The sequence below is a fragment of the Leopardus geoffroyi genome, chromosome X (genome assembly GCF_018350155.1).
Source record: "Leopardus geoffroyi isolate Oge1 chromosome X, O.geoffroyi_Oge1_pat1.0, whole genome shotgun sequence".
In the NCBI taxonomy this organism is placed as follows: Eukaryota; Metazoa; Chordata; class Mammalia; order Carnivora; family Felidae; genus Leopardus; species Leopardus geoffroyi.
In genome coordinates, this window is record NC_059343.1 from 78,259,975 (window position 1) to 78,279,104 (window position 19,130).

A 19,130-nucleotide genomic window follows, 5' to 3' on the forward strand; every position below is an offset into this window, starting at 1 on the left:
TGCATGGAGTGCCCCAGGACCACCTAGCTCATCCCACCTCAGCTCCTGCCATCCAGACAGGGAGCCCCCTGGACAGAGCATCTCAGAGCCCCTGTAGCCCATGCCTGCTTATGCTCAAATCATCTTGCCAGGGTGCCCCCTTGGAGGAATACCCCAGGAGCCCCATCCAGCACTTGTTTTGGCTTCAGCTGCTCCACCAATGTGCCCTCTGTGTAGAGATCTCTGGGACCCCCAGTCCACTGCAGCTGTAGCCATCCCACTAGGGTGGCCCTGGTACATAGTGCCCTAAGATCCCCATTCAGTGCCTACTATAGCTCTAGCCAGCCAGCCAAAGCAGACAGGCACACACAGAGATGTTCCTACACAAGTCCCTTCCTTTAATACTAGGAAAAATAGCTGTTGTGTGTAATTCATAGAAACAGACACAGAACGTCAAAATGAGGAGATAGAGCAATATGTTCCAAATGAAAGAAGAAGACAAAACTTCAAAAAAGAAAAAAAAAAAAACTACACAAAATGGAGATAAGCAATCTACCTAATAAAGAATTCAAAATAATGGTCCTAAAGTTGGTCACTGGACTTGAGTAGAGTAGATGAATTCAGTGAGAACTTCAGTAATGAGATAGAAAATATAAAAAGAAACAATCATAGTTGAAGAATATAATAACTAAAATGAAAAATACACTAGAGGGAATGAACAGCTGATTGGAGTATGCAGAAGAAGAGATCAGTGTTCTGAAAGACAGAGTAATAGAAATCATCTAAGCTGTACAACAAAAATAAAAAATAATTTAAAAATGAGGACAGGTTAAGGGAACCCTGGGACAACATCAAGTAAACAAATATTTTCATTATAGGAGTCCTAGAAGGATATTAGAGAGAAAAAGGAACAGAAAACTTATTTGAAGGAATAATAAATGAAAATTTTCCTACCTGGGGAAAGAAACAGACATCCAGGTCCAAGAATCACAGAGAACCCCCAAACAAGGTGAACCCAAAGATATCTACACCAAGACATATAATAATTAAAACATCAAAGATTAAAGAGAGAATTCTAAAAGCAGCAAGAAAAAGCAACTAGTTATATGTAAAGGAAACCCCATATGGCTATCAGCTGATTGTTCAGCAAAACCTTTGCAAGTCAGAAGGGAATGGCATGATATATTCAAAGTTCTGAAAGGAAAAAAAAAACTTGCAACCAAGAATACTCTATCTGGCAAGGTTATCATTCAGAATTGAAGAAGAGATAGTTTCTCAGGCAAACAAAACGGAGACTTCATCACCACTAGATTGGCCTTACAAGAAATGTTAAAAGGACTTCTTTAAGAGGAAAAGAAAAGACCGTAAGTAGAAGAAAATTATGAAAGGTAAAAATGTCATGAATAACAGCAAACATCTAGTAAAGGTAGTAGATCAATCACTTATAAAGCTAGTACAAAGGCTAAAAGACAAAAGTAGTGAAATTAATTTTATCTAAAGCATTAGTTAAGAGACTCACAAAAATATGTAAAATATGACATCATATACATAAAAAATGGAGGGGGGAAGTAAATATGTAGTGCTTTTAGAATGTGTTTGAACTTAAACAACCAACAACAATACAGACTGATATATACTTAAGATGTTATAAATGAACCTCATGCTACACAAAAACCTATAATAAATACAAAAAAGAAAGAGAGAGGAATCCAAGCATAAGACTACAGAAAGTCATCAATCACAAGGGAAGAAAGGAACAGAGAAGAAATACAAAAACAATGAGAAAACAACGAAAGGACATACCTACCTATATATAAGTAAGGCATACATAACTATCTATAATTACTTTAAATATAAATGATCTAAATGCTCCATTCAAAAGACATAGGATAAAGGAATGGATTTTAAAAAAATCATTTATATCCTACCTACAATAGACTCACTTCAGACCTAAAGACACATACAGACTAAAGTAAAGGGATAGAAAAAGATCTTCTATGCAAATGAAAGCAAAAAAATGGGGTAGCAATACTTGTATCAGACAACATGACTAAGAAGAGACAAAGATGGACATTACATAATGGTAAACCAGCCAATCTGCAAGAAAAGATAACAATTGTAAGTATCAATACACCCAACATAGCACCTACTTTCAGTTTCTCCCTTTATGCCTGATAATGGTTGCTTTATGTACTTAGGTACATACTAAAACTTTCATTATTTTCAGATTACATGATACTATATATAGATAATTCTAAAGATTCCATCAGAGAACTATGAGATAATAAAAAATTTGATAAAGTTATAGGATACAAAATTAATATACAGAAATCTGTTGCATTCTATACAGTAATAACAAAGTAGAATAAAGAGAAATTAAGAAAACAATCCCATTTACAACTGCACCAGAATAAACATCTAGGAATGAATTTAACCAAAGTGAAATATCTGTACTTCAAAAACTATAAAACATTGATGAAAGAAAAATGAAGATGACACAAACAAATGGAAAGATATTCTATGCTCGTGGATTGGAAGAAACAATATTTTTTAAATGTTGATACTTTCCAGAGCAATTTACAGATTCAATGAAATCTCTGTCAAATAACTGGTACCATTTTTTCACAGAACCAGAACAAACAATACTAAAATGTGTATGGAACCACAAAATATCTCAAATAGCCACAGCAATCCTGAGAAGAAAAAGGAAGCTGGAGGTATCACAAATCCAGATTTCAAACTGTACTACAAAGCTAATCAAAACAGTATTGCACTGTCACAAAAACAGACACCAGATCAATATAACAGAATAGAGAGCTCAGAAATATACCCACAGTTATATGGTCAATTAACCTATGACAAAGGATGCAAGAATATGTAATGAAAAAAAAAGTCTCTTCAAAAATGGTGCTGGGAACATTGGACAGCTACATGCAAAAGAGTGAAACTGGACCACTTTCTTGCACCATAAACAAATATAAAGTCAAAATAGATTAAAGACATAAATGTGAGACCTGAAACCATAAAACTCCTAAGAGAAAACATAGGCAGTTATTTTTTTTTTCATTTTAAAGGAACCTCCATACTGTCTTCCACAGTGGCTATTACAATTTACATTTCCACCAACAGTGCACAAGGGTTCCCTTTTCTCACATCCTCACGAACACTTGGTATCCCTTGTCTTTTTTATACTAGTGACTGGTGCTAGGTTATATCACATTGTGGTCTCGATTTGTAAGTACCATACAGGTCAGTAATTTCACTACTGAGTATTCAAGGAAAAAGAAAACACTAATTTGGAAAGAGATAAACCCCTATGTTTATTGCAGCATTATTTACAATAACCAAGATATGGAAGAGACCTAAGTGTGCATCAGTTAACGAATGGAAAAAGATGTACACACACACACACACATAATGGAATATTAACCATAAAAAGAATGAGATCCTGCCATTTGTGACAACATAGATGGACCTAGAGAGTATTACATTCAGTGAAATAAGTCAGGCAGAAAAAGACAAATACCATGTGATTTTATTAGATGTGGAATCTAAAAAACAAAACGAATGAATAAACAAGAAATAGAAACAGACTCATAAATACAGAGAACAAACTGGTAGTTGCCAGAGGGGAGTCTGATAGGGAGATGGGAAAAATAGAGAAGAGTACTAAGAGGTACACACTTCCAGTTATAAGATAAACAAGTCATGGGGAAGAAAAATATAGCATAGGAAATGTAGTTAATAATATTGTAATAATATTGTATGGTGATAGATACAAGGATATTCATTGTGAGGCCTTTAGAATAGAAAAAAATGGGGGCAACTTAAATGTCCAGCAGTAGATAAATGGTTAACCAAATTGTGATATATAATATAAAAAGAAGAGTATGTTGCCATTAAAAATTATGTTTTCAATATCATGTTTCAGTAATTTATTATTCCTGAATTCCTACAATAAAATATTAAATGAAAGCAATACCAAATTGCACATATAGTTTGAGCTCAACATATGTATGCATTTTAAAGACACTATTCTGGTAAGAGTGAAGAGAACAAATCTGGTCAAATAATTGGCTGTCCTCCATGAAGAGATTATTCCCAAGCCTAATTCAGCTGCTACCTTCCAGTCATTTCTAGCAAGTATGAAGCTTTATCAATATAGGATCCCCCAAACCATGAAGACATAAAACGTCTTTGGAACCAAGGGATAAAAGGGGGAAAATGTAAGTTTATATGAGACACTTTCACTATAACAGTCTAAAATAAATTATCTCATCAGTGTTTGAAAAGCAAACAGCTACTCAATAGACATTTCCTGAAGCATCTTTAGTTTTGCTGGTTTTCTTAGCCTACATCACATAAACCCAGTCCTCTTTTTGTTGGAAACAATGCCTACCCACTGATGGGTAGCACTGATCTGCTACACCATTACTTTTGAAGAGCTTTGGAGAAAACAAAGTCCACAGTAAATCACACAGGTTTTCTTTTACTTTGTTTTCTTGCAATTAAAACTGGATATTTTGTAATACAGTACATACCAGACACATTTATTTTGTGTTACCCTGCTAGGAAGGTAAAGTGCATTATGTTAGGTTAACATTGATACATCTACATGCCTATGAATACCAGGATGGAAACTGTTCTTCCATAGATGACAGATGGACCCCTAATATGAAGAGAAATGATTAATGGGCATGGCCTTTTTATCACAGTTTTCTATCTCAACCTGTCCTACTCATGAAATATACTAGATATATCCTTGACCTTTGGCATACACTCACTTTGAGGATTAATTGTACATTCTGAGGTTACATACCATAGGCTTGAGTACTTTGGTTCATCTCACTTCATGTTCGGTTAAGTTTTATCTATGATATGCTTATTCCTCAGTTACTTCATTTGACAAAGTTTTCGATAAGAAGGAAGTTAGTGATGCAAGTCTAGCTATTAGTCTGAGCCTTTGGAATATTCAGGTACTTTATGGATGATGATGTGCCTTATACATAGTTGCTGAATAAATTGTTGCATGGATGGTTTTTATTTAATTTTATTTTTAATTTAGTTAAATTCAAGTTAGTTAACATATAGTGTAGTATTGGTTTCAGAAGTAGAGCCCAGTGATACATCACTTACATATAACACTCAGTACTCATCCCAACAACTGTCCTCTTAAATGCCCATCACCCATTTAGCCCATCCCCCACCCACCTCCCTCCAGCAACCCTGTTTGTCTCTGTATTTAAGAGTCTCTTATGGTGTGCCTCCCTCTCTGTTTTTATCTATTTTTCCTTCCTTTCCCTTCCCTATGTTCATTTGTTGTGTTTCTTAAATTCCACATATTAGTAAAATCATGTGATATTTGTCTTTCTCTGACTGACTTATGTCACTTAGCATAATACGCTTTGTTCCATCCATGTTGCAAGTGCAAGATTTCATTCCTTTTGACGACTGAGTAGTATTCCATTGTGTATATATACCTCATCTTCTTTATCCATTCATCAGTTGATGGACATTTGGGCTCTTTCCATAATTTGGATATTGTTGATAGTGCTGTATAAACCTTGGGGTGCATGTGCCTCCTCAAATCAGCATTTTTGTATCCTTTGGATAAATACCTAGTAGTGTAATTGCTGAGTTGTAGGTAATTCTATTTTTAATATTTTTGAGGAACCTCCATACTGTTCTCCAGAGTGGCTGCACTGGTTTGCATTCCCACCAACAGTGCAAAAGCGTTCCCCTTTCTCCATACCCTCACCAGAATCTGTTGTTTCCCAAATTATTAAATTAGCCATCCTGACAGGTGTGAGGTGGCATCTAATCGTGGTTTTGATTTATATTTTTCCCTGATAATGAGAGATCTTGAGCATCTTTTCCTATGTCTATTAGCCACCTGGATGTCTTCTTTGGAAAAAGTGTCTATTCATGTTTTCCACCCATTTCTTCACTGGATTATTTGCTTTTTGAGTGTTGAGTTTGGTAAGTTCTTTATAGATTTTGAATACTAACCCTTTATCAGATATGTCATTTGCTAATATCTTTTCCCATTTTGTTGGTTGGCTTTTGTTGATTATTTCCTTCACTGTTCAGAAGTTTTTTATCTTGATGTCCCAATAATTCATTTTTTACTTTTATTTTCCTTGCCTCCAGAGGCACAACTGGTAAAAAGTTGCTGCAGCCAAGGTTGAAGAGGTTGCTGCCTGTTTTCTCCTCTAGGATTTTGATGGTTTCCTGACTCACATTTAGGTCTTTCATCTATTTTGTGTTTATTTCTGTTTATGGTGGAAGAAAGTGGTCCAGTTTCATTCTTCTGCATGTCTCTGTGCAGTTTTCCAAGCACCATTTGCTAAAGAGACTGTCGTTTTTTTCCATTGGATATTCTTTCCTGCTTTGTCAAAGATTAGTTGGCCATACATTTGTGTGTCCATTTCTGGGTTCTCTATTCAGTTCCATTGATCTATATGTCTGTTTTTGTGCCAGTATCACATTGTCTTGATAAATACAGCTTTGTAATACAGCTTGAAGTCCAGAATTGTGATGCCTCCAGCTATGGTTTTCTTTTTCAACATTACTTTGGCTACTCAGGGTCTTTTGTGGTTCCATACAAATTTTAGTATTTTTTGTTCTAGCTCTGTGAATAATGCTGGTTTTATTTTGATAGGTATTGCATTGGATGTGTAGATTACTTTGAGTAGTATAGACATTTTAACAACATTTGTTCTTCCAATCCATGAGCATGGAATGATTTTCCATTTCTTTGTGTCTTTTTCAATTTCTTTCATAATTTTTCTATAGTTTTCAGTGTATAGATCTTTTACCTATTTGGTTAGGTCTATTCCTAGGTATCTTATGGGTTTTGGTACAACTGCAAATGGGAGCTATACCTTGGTTTCTCTTTCTGCTGCTTCATTATTGGTGTATATAAATGCAACTGATTTCTGTACATTGATTTTATATCCCGCAACTTTGCTGAATTCACATGTCAGTTCTAAGTTTTTTGGCGGAGTCTTTCAGGCTTTCTGTGTCAAATATCATGTTATCTGTGAAGAGTGAAAGTTTGACTTCTTCTTCTTATGCTTTTATTTCTTTTTGTTGTCTGATTACTGAGGCTAAGACTTCCAATACTATGTTGAACAACAGTGGGGAGAGTGGATATCCCTGTCATGTTCCTAACATTAGCAGGAAAGCTCTCAGTTTTTCCCCATTGTGGATGATATTAGCTGTGGGATTTTTGTGTATGGTTTTATGATGTCAAGGTATGTTCCTCCTATCCCTACTTTCATTAAGGTTTTTATCAGAAAAGGATACTGTATTTCCTCATGTGCTTTTTCTGCATCTATTGAAAGTATCATATGGTTCTTATCCTTTCTTTTATTAATGTGGTATATCACATTGATTTGTGAATATTGAACTACCCTGTAGCCCAAGAATAAATCCCACTTGATCATTTTGAATAATTCTTCTAATATGCTGTTGAATTTGATTTGCTAGTATCTTGTTGAGAGTTTTTGCATCTATATTCATAAGGGATATTGGCCTATAATTCTCCTTTTTAGTGGGGTCTTTGTCTGGTTCTGAAATCAAGGTAATGTTGGCTTCATAGAATGAGTTTGGAAATTTTCCTTCCATTTCTATTTTTTGGAGCAGCTTCAAGAGAATATGTGTTAACTGTTCTTTAAAATGTTGGTAGAATTCCTCTGGAAAACCATCTTGCCCAGGACTCTTATTTGTTGGGAGATTTTTGATAACTGATTCAATTTCTTGGCTGTTTATGGGCCTGTTCAAATTTTCTATTCCTGTTTGAGTTGTGATAGTGTGTTAGTGTCTAGGAATTTGTCTATTTTCCAGATTGTCCAGTTTGTTGGCATATAATTTTTCATAGTTTTCTCTTATAATTGACTGTATTTCTGTGGTATTGGTTGTGACCTCTCCTCTTTCATGCATGATTTTATCTATTTGGGTCCCTTCTCTTTTCTTTTTGATAAGTCTGGCTAGGGGTTTGTCAATTTTGTTTATTCTTTCAAAAAATCAGCTTTTAGTTTCATTGATCTATTCTAGTACTTTTTTTTTTGTTTGTTTCTATATCATTTATTTCTGCTCTAAACCTTACTATTTCCCTTCTTCTGCTTGTTCTGGGCTTTATTTGCTGCTCTTTCTATAGCTCCCTTAGGTGTAAGTTATGTTGTATATTTGTATATTTGTATTCAGGCCTTTTTGAGATAGGACTAAATTACAATGTACTTTCCTCTTAGGACTGCCTTTGCTGCATCACAAAGGGTTTGGACTTTACATCAATACAGTAATGGGTTTAATCCATTCACTGTAGGACTAAGTAGGGAAGGTTTTGAGATGAATGTCAAATCAATTTGCACTTATAAATAGCATAAATATTGTTGCTTTTATGACTGGATACATCTTGACATTGGTTTGAACTGATTAACCTGGTACTCAGAATGTGCAGAAGTATGCCAAGCTGGTCTGTGTATTCATATTATCTTTTGGTGACAGATTAGAATAGTGTTTTAGTTTTGATCACCCTTCCTCCATAGAATGCACATTTTTATATAACTATAGCTGTCTCCAAATTCACACTATGACCAGGTCACTCTGTGTAATATCAGAATCTTTTCACCTTCACATGGGGCATATTTCAAAGATATGATCAAAGCCTTTGATGATCAAAGAGGATACCCAACTGTGATGGATTTGGAAGGTACATCTTGTATTGACATCTCAGGTTTTACTTCTCCATTAATTGTTGGTTTTTATAAACAATAGAATTTCTTCATGAATTCTTAAATCATGAGGATATATTAGATGCTGTAGGCTTTCTTATTCACTATTATATGTTACCTCTTGCATTAATAAAATGAAGACAGAAATATTATGACAAATAATGTTACCCCTATCCTCTAATAAAGTGTGTTTTCCTGTATCTCATTGTACAATATCCCCAATAAGTATACAAACATAGACAGATGCCTCTCCCCTTCTTCCTTTCTTTGGTTTCCAAAAAGACAATACACAAATTGGAAAGGGTAGCCAATACTTGTTAACAAAGTTTTCCACATCATCTCAGGTGAATACATATGTTTTAAATTATTGACTTTTTTGGAGGAGAGGCCCCTATTTCGCCATCTAAATTATTCTAGTATCAGTAGTGTTGAGAGAATAAGACTAGTTAGAGAAGTGAATTTGGTTTAGTCTGGGTCTCCTGGAATTCTCAAATCATCACATGGGCGTCCACTTCCTCCTCCTATGTCTCCAAATAGGAAATATAATCACTCTCACAATCACCAAAATTACTTTATCACCTATGACAGCAATAATATGTAACCTTTGCTTTCTCATAAATTTGATATTAACTATACGCCCTGACCTTATGAGGGTCATGCCAGATTTTTTCCTATTAGTATTTAATATTATAATTATAAAATTTTTATTTCAAAAAATTCATTGCTTCTCAATATGTGCCTCAAAAAGGGCATGAATTTGAGCATGAAAAGTTTTTATCATTATATTGTAAGCTATTAGAGTGTGAAAAGTTATGAATATATATATTCATGTCATATTTATTTATAAACATGTTATCTTCTCAGTTGCATTTCTGCCTCATCCATAAAATCTAGAGTATATATATTTTGCACCTAAAATAGTTTTAATATAAATGCAGAAAATTATAATTAGATCACAAAATCCAGATTAGCCATTGCTTCCATTGTTTCTAATGGCATTTTTCCCCATAAACAAGGTTGTACATTGATATTTCAAAAATATGTGGTAACCTTTTCAGAATTGCTTCCTCTTATAATTATATAATTAACATAGGGATCAATTAGGTACCAAAAAATATATATGAGAGAGACAGAGAAGGGAGGAGGAAATGTAGAATAATTCTCTCCTGTGCATGCCAAGAGCTAGATTTGGGCCCTGAACCAGTGTTTATCCTGTCTTCCAAAAGCTTCAATGTCTTTTCCTGAGCTTATTTTCACCTGAAAGTTTATTTTCTCATGCCAAATGCTACCAATAAGTGAATCTTGACACCACATTATGTAATGCTGTGAGACTTGTTTTTGAATGTGGTACTTGTCTTAAATCCAGTGGGCTGTGAGTGGTGGTATGGGATGCTAGTGTCACTCCTGGAGTGAGTGCAGATGCCAGTTGACCTTAGAGTATTGTACAACCAAGGCACAAGCCCTTTTTTGAGCTGGGACAATCCTCTGTGAATGGTACCATCATTCTTATATCTGATAGCTTTTAACACTGAATGTTTAAATGCTAGCAAAGTATTGGTAATCATTGTATTATAATCTCATATTTAAATGTTTTCTAAGTCCCAAACCAATCTGTATGCAAACCAGTGACATCTAAGTAATAAGCCCTTTATCTAGGAATGTTATCTTCACATTTTTTTTGCTGAATTGTGATCTATATCACAAACTAAATAATGGCTTTTTAAAATGGTATCTTTAAAAGGATCCCCAAATAATCCTTCACTCAGTTATATCTCTGAATAGAAAAAATGCCTTTCTTTCTCACATCTCAGTGATATTATTGCATTATAAGGAATTTTAAGATTAAGGCCAGTTGGCTCAGTGCAGTCATTGGTGTTAACAAGGCCAAGGTCATGGAGGCCAATTAGCTTTGTTTTGTGTACTGACTACAGACAACTGGGAATCAGTCAAGAGACAGAGGAGTAAAGTACCATAGCAAAATCTCAGCACTTCTTATAGTCCATCCTCTCCATGGGACAGGCAGGATGGATGTGTTCCTTGGGCACCATCATTTCATAATAATAGCTTTGGATGCCCCAACATCTGCCTCTAAATAAAGCAGTACTGACATTTAGGCATTAACTTTGCATTATAATCCCCCGTCATGCCATTGATTTGGTGTGTAACTTTCATCAGTAAAACAGAAATAATAGGATAGAATGAAATAGACTTACCTCCCAGGGATGTTGTGTGAATTAGCAAATTAACAAGTGTAAAGTTTTAGCATTTATGTAAGTGCTAGTGGTTGTCATTATTTCTAGGGACCTAGTCTCATTTGAAATAGAGAATCTAAGTATATTATGTTTTTGTCAGGAAAGGATTTTCACCCACATCAATTGATTTTAAGCTGAGCATAAAACAGAGGTGATAATAATGTAGTAGTGATCATCACAATACAGAGCTGTAAACCTTTTCTTCTATTAGAGCTAAAACTATTTTTGACCAACTATCAATGCTTTTAAACTTTGCTTCCCAAGCTTTGTGCCAACAGTTATCTCTACAGTGATTATTCTTCCTGTGATGGGTGTGGAGAATAGAACCTATTCATTATTCAATCCCATAATGACTATATAATTGAATATGTTTGCATCATACAATCAGGCAAAGACTCAGGAGTTGGTTTGATTGCCATATACTGCAATCATTGTTAAAAAATAAAAACTCTTTTCTACTCTGCCTGCCCTGGTATCCTATAGAGATAGAAAACATACAGATTTAAAACTCATGGGGAATTGAAGTGCTTTACGACAAAAGGCACTGTACATAGATCCTTTCAATTTGACATCTTTACCAAGGAATTTTGTTGTCACCTGAAATTTCCAAGTGGACTGTGCTTGAGAGAGTGCTTCCATTTCTTTCATCACTCTGACTTCACTTATCAAGAAAAGTTATTTATTGCTGATTGCAAGACTCTTGAACTCAGCCCAAGAGCTGCAGCATGACCGCCTCAGATCTGGGCTCCTTGTTACTTATTTACATATTCATTTAAAGTGATTCAGGACTATTTGAAAACCTCTCCTGACCCAACTTTGTGTAATAGGCAAGATCTACCGCTCACTATGTTTTTGGTTCTCTTTCTCTTTGTCTTACAGATAATAGCCGAGTACCTTTGGAAAGGTCACGCTCTCGCCACAATGGAACTATCTCATCTAAGTGATTCCTGATGCCAAAGAATATGAAAACAAAATCATAAGTAAACAAAATCATAAATTTTGAGAAGAACAAAACATCCACTCAAGGGATAGAGAGAAAATACGTACATTTCTGCAAAGATCAAGCTTAGCTGGGTGAAGTAGCATGTATCTGGAAAGCTATTGCAATATTCCTCTCACAATTATACTAAAACAAACACAATTACAAAGATTATAAAATATGTGTTCCATTTTAGTGTAAAGATGTGTATTATTTGTTATTGTGTGTGACCTGATGGTAATGATGAAAAGGGTAAAAAATTCAGAAACAGTCACCCTGTCAAAAAATTACAATGTTGCTCAAATTTACAGGTCACCCCCTCCAAAAAAAATGGAAAAGAAAGGAATAGAAAGAATTATTCAGTGTCTGCTTCTGATTCCTGTTACATGGAAAAAGAACAGGCCAATGAAAATGTGTATGTTAACAATTTGAAGAGACACTAGCTAATATTGCACACTGTGCTAGAGAAACCATTTTGGAAACTCAAAAAAATTGCTGCTTCAACCCCATGAATTTATTTCAAATCTTATCTCAAGCGAAAGATGATGGATTCATCTGCTTTGGCTGAAATTAAACTTATCATTAATCTAGAGTTTCAACATGATGTTACAGGCACTTATTGCTAAAAATAAACCAGAGTTTAACAGAAGCAGTTAGAGAAAGTGATTTAAACTTTATTTAAATAGGTATTTTCTAATTATGCACATATATCTACTTTATAGAAATACTTTATATGGCTATTTTTGAGAAAACCTCACATTTTAATGTTTATTCTGAGATGAACCTTAAAATTCTATCACCTTTATTTAGATTTTTAAAAGGTAAATATTGATTCCTATTCTCTGTGGTTTATTTCTTCTCTCTATTGCTTCTTTCTCTCATGACCCCCTTGAAAGCAGGGAATAAAGTTCTAAAAGACCTGAGAGGAAAAAGATTTCTCTCTGTAGGCAGCAGAAAACTGTCTGAAAGTTCAACTGTTTTATCTTCCTTTCTACTTACTCACCTTTCCAATTCTGCCTTGGTGGTGTGAAGAAGTAAAAAATTATATGTATATATGTGTATATATTTATATCTACTGCTACAATAATTCCACATCCCAGTGACTAATTGAACTTTTTAATCATCATCATACTTACTTACATTATATTAACAAATTAAAATGACACTGCCAAAACAACCCTAGGAGGAAAAACAGGTTCTACATTTTTCTTAAATAGATGAAGGAATAGAAGTTATACCTAACTTGTCTGTTACTTTAAAATATGCATTGAAATAATATGGTATAATTTCTCTGGAGTGTAATTTCAAGACTAATCCATGCAGATGATTGTGATTACTGTAAAAAAATTCTTATATGTATATTTCTTATATAGAAAATCCTATTTCTACTTCTTCAAAGCACATTATAGACATTCAGAAAGAATAAGTGACTGGCTTGGCAAGTCACCTTTTGAAATAATGTAAACAAGTGACCAATAATTCACAGTTTCCTTTATATAGAGATGTATACTTATTCAAACTGCTACCTTTTCCTCCAGTGCATTCTTGTGTGGGTTCTTACGTGGGTATTACATTTTAAAATTCTCTGAAGCTGCTACAATAGAGAAATCAAAATGAATGACAGTATCTGAGATTTTACAATTTCATCCTATCTTTAAATCACACACATATGCATACACAAATAAGTTTAAGGGGAATATCAATTTCATATGCTGTTTTGTAACAACAACAAAGATTTACAAATTTATGCAAATAATTAATGTATGTATTTTTGACTTCACAAAGTCTTTTCTGAAATCTTCATGTTCTGACCTGGATCTTTTGATAGCTTTTCAGGCTGTAGGAAAATGATATTTTGAAATATTAACCTGACTAAAATTTAGTGGCATTTGCCATGTCATATCATCAAGATGGTCGAAGTAGAAATACTGATGTGTATTACTTTTTCCAGATGTGAACTTGCCTTATTTTTTAGTTTGTGAAAAGAGTAAATGAAATACTATTATTGATATATATTTGTATTTCGAGAAATGGCACATGGTTTTCACAAACAGTATGGAACCTTTTAGGGTCTTTTGTGAAATTCCAATAATGGAGTTGAAGGATTTGCTTCCCAGATTTATAATAGTCCTGCTTTAGCCATTTGCAATTTTGTTCTAGATTGAAAATTATAGCCAACAAAAGTACGTAGTGACATTTTTAGCATAGAACCAAATTACACTAAAGTCTTTTTTAGGTTTATTACTGCCACAGTGAGAAGCACCAATTTATGCAGATTTTCTTCAGAATGATTTTTAAAACTGCAAAATCCTTAAAATGTTTACTAGTTACATTAGTGCCCTTTGTCTGCAAGGTAACAAATTACCATAAAATTCGTGCCTCATCACACCAGAAATGTATTCTCTCATGGTCCCCATGACAAGATGCCCAAAATGAAGGGCCATGCTGCCTCAAAGTCTCCAGAGCAAAATCTTCCCCTGATTCTTCCAGCATATAGTGGCTACTGGCCTTCCCTGGGTTATGGCTACATCTCTCTCTGCTCCATATTCACATCACTTTCTCCTCTGCATATCTAATCTTCCTATGCTTCTTTTATAATGATGCTTTTGTTAGAATTTAGGGCCCACCCAGATAATCTAAGATAATTTCATCTGAAGACCCTAAACTTAATTTACACTTATAAGACTCTTTTTCCAAATAAGTAACATTCAAAGGTTCTGGGAGTTAGGATGTGGACATATCTTTTTGGAGGTACCCCCCAGCCCATTACAGTCTGCCCTTTGTCCCCCCAAATTTATATTTGTACCATGTGTAAAATATATTCACCCCATCTCAACATTCCCCAAAGTCTCAACCCATTATAGCATCAACTCTAAGTCTAAAATCTCATCCAAACATCATGAGTTCAATAGTCCCAAATCTCATCATCTGGATCATCTAAATCAGGTATAAGTGAAAATCCTGGGGCAAAATTTCTATCCAAATGTCAATGATGGGTAGAGGCCAGAAGAACTATGATGTATGTGATAGAGAAAAAAAAGCATACACTGTAAAAGCAACTTATCTGCTTCCAAAATACAATGGTGGGACAAGTATAGGACAATAGTTATAGACATTCCTATTCCAAAATAGAGAAAATGGAAAGTTGAAAAAAGTCACATGGCCTGATAACTTTCAAATTTCAGCCAGGCATAATCCCCTTAGGTTTCTTGCCCTGACAATAATCCTCCTTATTTCAGGACTACACCCCTTAAGCCTGCAGTTCTGGCCTCTTTGCCCAAGGATCAAGTCTCTGTCTCTGTGCCCATGGTTGGCACTTCTGCCTCTGCAACCCTGCCTCTGCCTCTGCACCTTGCAGTTCTGCTCTAGGAATGGCCTTATTTACTGAAGGGTAGCACATGTTTGCAGCTTTATCATCCTGTTTCTTGCCTTTAAAATTTTGGTAGTCTGACAACCTTCTGTCATTTTGTTATGTCTCCATCCTTTTCAGGCAAAACTAGAACTGTTTCAGCCAGTATAACATTCTCAAAAAGTTTGTGGGCCTCCCATGTATGTCAAATTGATTCAGTATTGAGGTAAGAGTTCTCACAGACCTTTGCTGGATAATTCCATCTCTATTCTTGGCTTCTATTGAGATGGTTGAGTGGATCCATGAGTCTGCCATCTCTTCAACACTAGCCAGAAGCTGGCTTTATCTCCAGAGTACAATCTCCTAATTTTAGCATCTTTTGCAATCTGAATATTCAGGCTCAAAATTACCTGAATTATCATGTGCTGGTTCCTTTCTGCCTAATAGTTATTTCCTCAATTTCTCTTTTTCCTCTTGTATTTTACTATGAGCTCAAGACAAAAATAGGCCTTACCTTCAACACTTTGCTTGGAAATCTCCTCAGCCAAATATTCAAGTTCATTACAAATTCTACCTTCCACACAACTGCCAGAAACAATTCAGATAAGCTCTTTGCCACTATATAAGAAGGATCACCTTCCCTCTGGTTTCCAATAAAATGTCCCTCAGTTCCTTCTGAGCTCACCAGAAGCACTTTTAACATTCATATTACTAACAGCAGTGTATGTTTTTTTTTTTCTATCACATACATCACAATTCTTCCAGCCTCTACCCATTATCCACCTCCTAAGCCACTTCCACATGTTTAGTCATTCATTATAGGGGTACCTCAATTCCTGTTACCAAAATCTGTATTGTGTTCCTGTGGCTGCTGTAACAATACACAAAACATGATACCTTAAAATAACATAAGTTTATTCTCTTATTATTTGAGGGGCCCAAAGTCCTAAACTGAGGTCTTAGTAGGTTTGTACTCCCTGTACTCCCTCTGGAGGCTCCAGAAGAAAATCTGTTGGTAGTCTCTTCCAGTTTCTTGTGACTGTCATTCTTTCCTTGGCTGTGTCCAAATCTCTCTTTGATCTGTTTTCACATTGCTTTTTCCTCTGTGTATCTAATCTACCTCTGCCTCTCTCTCATAAGAACACTTGCTGCAGCATTTAGGACGTACCTGGTTTATCCATAATAATCTCCTCATATAAATAATCTTAATTACATCTGTGAAGACCCTTTTTCCAAATAATGTAACATCACAGGTTCTAGGAACTAGGACATGGACATATTTTGGGTAAGCCATCATTTAGCTCACTACACTAATCATTGCATACAAATGTGCTTTTCACTTTTTAAAATGCATCCTTGGTGCTTGCACCAAACTCAAGGTTTCCTCTAAAAGCTATTGTCTGTACAGCCTAATGCATGCTTTGATGTTAAACAGTTTTACAGGCTATTCTAAAATTTTGTTGATACTTTTGCTACTATGGCCAATGCTTAGTTTGAAAAAATAATTGGTTCCAACTCTGAACTCTGGTGTTTCCCTCCTACCCCTTTTATGTACTCTTTGACCAAATGTCTTCTATGATTTATAATGCAGGCATAAAACTACCTCTGATACAGAAGGGTTCTTTCAAGCTGACTTTAGATATTGTGATTCCCTCAGCTGAATGGAGAGGTGACAACAAAGCCTGCTTTGAATGGGTATTGAGGAAGACTGTGCCCATGCCAAGATACCCAGAAGTATTTCAGCAGCAGGAGAACTGTGGATTCATGCTCTCATTTTGCTTTGGATTAGATACCTGTCTCTTTACATGACCAAGAACAACTTGTACTCTATATGTAATGCATACTCACTTATTAAATAAAGTTAAGATATACATTAAATGTGTTGCCTATGCTAATATTCAGGGTGACTGAACAGGCACAAACTGAAGTATAAAGACAGGATGTAAGAACATTTTAGAAGAAGCTTCAACTGAAGAGAAATACAAGAGTGTTTCTATAAGGACCTGGTCAGGTGGAAATCATGGGATATATTCAAAGACACACATACCTGTGGGAATCCTAAGATTTTAAGTATTCTTTAGCACTGCTTTCCAGTGTAGTGTAGAAATGTAGAACTTAAAAGTCCAGAAAAGTCAGAAGGATGAGTTACATCTTCCAGGGGAACTCTATACAGAAAAGTGGGGTTTTTTTGTTATTTTTTCTTTTTTGTTTTTGTTTTGTTTTTTGTTTTGTTTTGTTTTTGGTTTTTTTTTTTTTTTTTTGGTCTTGATTATAGAATGAATGAAAGCAAATGGACTTCAAATGCTCAGAGGGGTAAAAATCTGGAATGAGTACCAAATGTGTATATGAGTAAATAAATGTATGTAATTATTCTCTGGAAGGCTTTCAAAAGAATCTCTCATCATAGGTGGGCTGACTGGAAGATGGAGGGTTGGACAAGGTAATAACCAGATCTGTAAATGATATGATACAAAGTGCCCGGCAATACCATTGTTTCCCTTGGAATTTTGGGTTGCTCCAGGAATCAAATACATTAGTTTTTTTTTTTAACGTTTTATTTATTTTTGAGACAGGGAGAGACAGAGCATGAACAGGGGAGGGTCAGAGAGAGGGAGACACAGAATCCGAAACAGGCTCCAGGCTCTGAGCTCTCAGCACAGAGCCCGACGCGGGGCTCAAACTCACAGACCGCGAGATCATGACCTGAGCCGAAGTTGGCCGCTTAACTGACTGAGCCACCCAGGCGCCCCTACATTAGCTTTTTTTTTTTCTCCCTCAGAGTAATTCCTTAGTAGGGAGTCTGAAAACCTTGGTATCCACAACCAGGGGAATTTGAGCTTAAAACCAAGAGCTCAAAGGAAAATGGAAATCTGGATGTTGAAATATGTGCAATGTATGTAACATAGTATATAGTTTTGATTTATAATGAAGGAAATATATAGCCAAATATCCCATTTAAAGACTGAATTTATTTAGATGTCTAGAGTCCCAAATAAAATATTATTACAGTTGATATGCATTGTAGGGGAAAAAACTTACAAATTAATGAAGTATGTGAATCATGACTTTCTAGTTTTTGGTGATTAGTGAAATTCAATCTCTAGCCATGATGGTCATATATCTTGGCTAATACAGGTTCAGCCAATATTTTCACCTGTATTTTTGCTAATTGGGGTCCTGACAATATTTTCACCTTTTGATATTAATCATCAAAGCACAAGAGCTCTAGCATGCCTGGATGGCTCAGTCAGTTGAGTGTCTGACTTCAGCTCGGGTCATGATCTCACGGTTCATGAGTTTGAGCCCCAAGTAGGGCTCTGTGCTGACAGCTCAGAGCCTGGAGCCTGCTTTGGATTTTGTGTCTCCCTCTCTCTCTGCCCCTCCCCCACTCACACTCTGTCTCTCTCTCAAAAACAAACATTTAAAAAAAAGCACAAGAGCTCTTATCGTATTATTAGAAATCATAATAAACCCTTAACTTCTCTACTTTTTTAAAGCCTCCAGTGTGGCTAATTCTAATCATTGATCCATTCCATGAACATTGCTTTTGAGGGTGCAATTATGAATTAAACATAGCTCCCGCTTCAGAGGTCTCACAGTCTGGTGCAAGATGGGACATGTACAAACAGAATTGTAATCCAAGGTGGAAAGAAAGTAATCAATGTCATAAGAGTGGGATAGATAAAGCCTATGTGAGTTCAGAAAAAAAGAACAAATCAGTTTTACAGAGGTGAAGTATAGGTATTAAGGTGGGAAACAAATGTCAATATAGGCTTTTTGTCACAGTGGCATTTGAACTGAAATTTAAAGGGTAAGTAGATTTGGATATATGAAGC

General features: G+C 35.3%; 1 protein-coding gene across 4 annotated transcripts in view; it reads left to right on the top strand.

The window, feature by feature from the left end:
* Positions 1-17,168, top strand: part of DIAPH2 (diaphanous related formin 2) — a 995,484-nt gene extending 978,316 nt beyond the window's left edge. For all 4 annotated transcript variants that reach the window (XM_045470691.1, XM_045470695.1, XM_045470693.1 and 1 more), the window contains one exon: positions 11,846-17,168. In XM_045470691.1, the coding sequence (XP_045326647.1) occupies positions 11,846-11,910 (65 nt within the window). In that variant the 3' untranslated portion in view covers positions 11,911-17,168. The remainder of the gene's footprint in view (positions 1-11,845) is intronic.
* Positions 17,169-19,130: the final 1,962 nt, after the last annotated feature.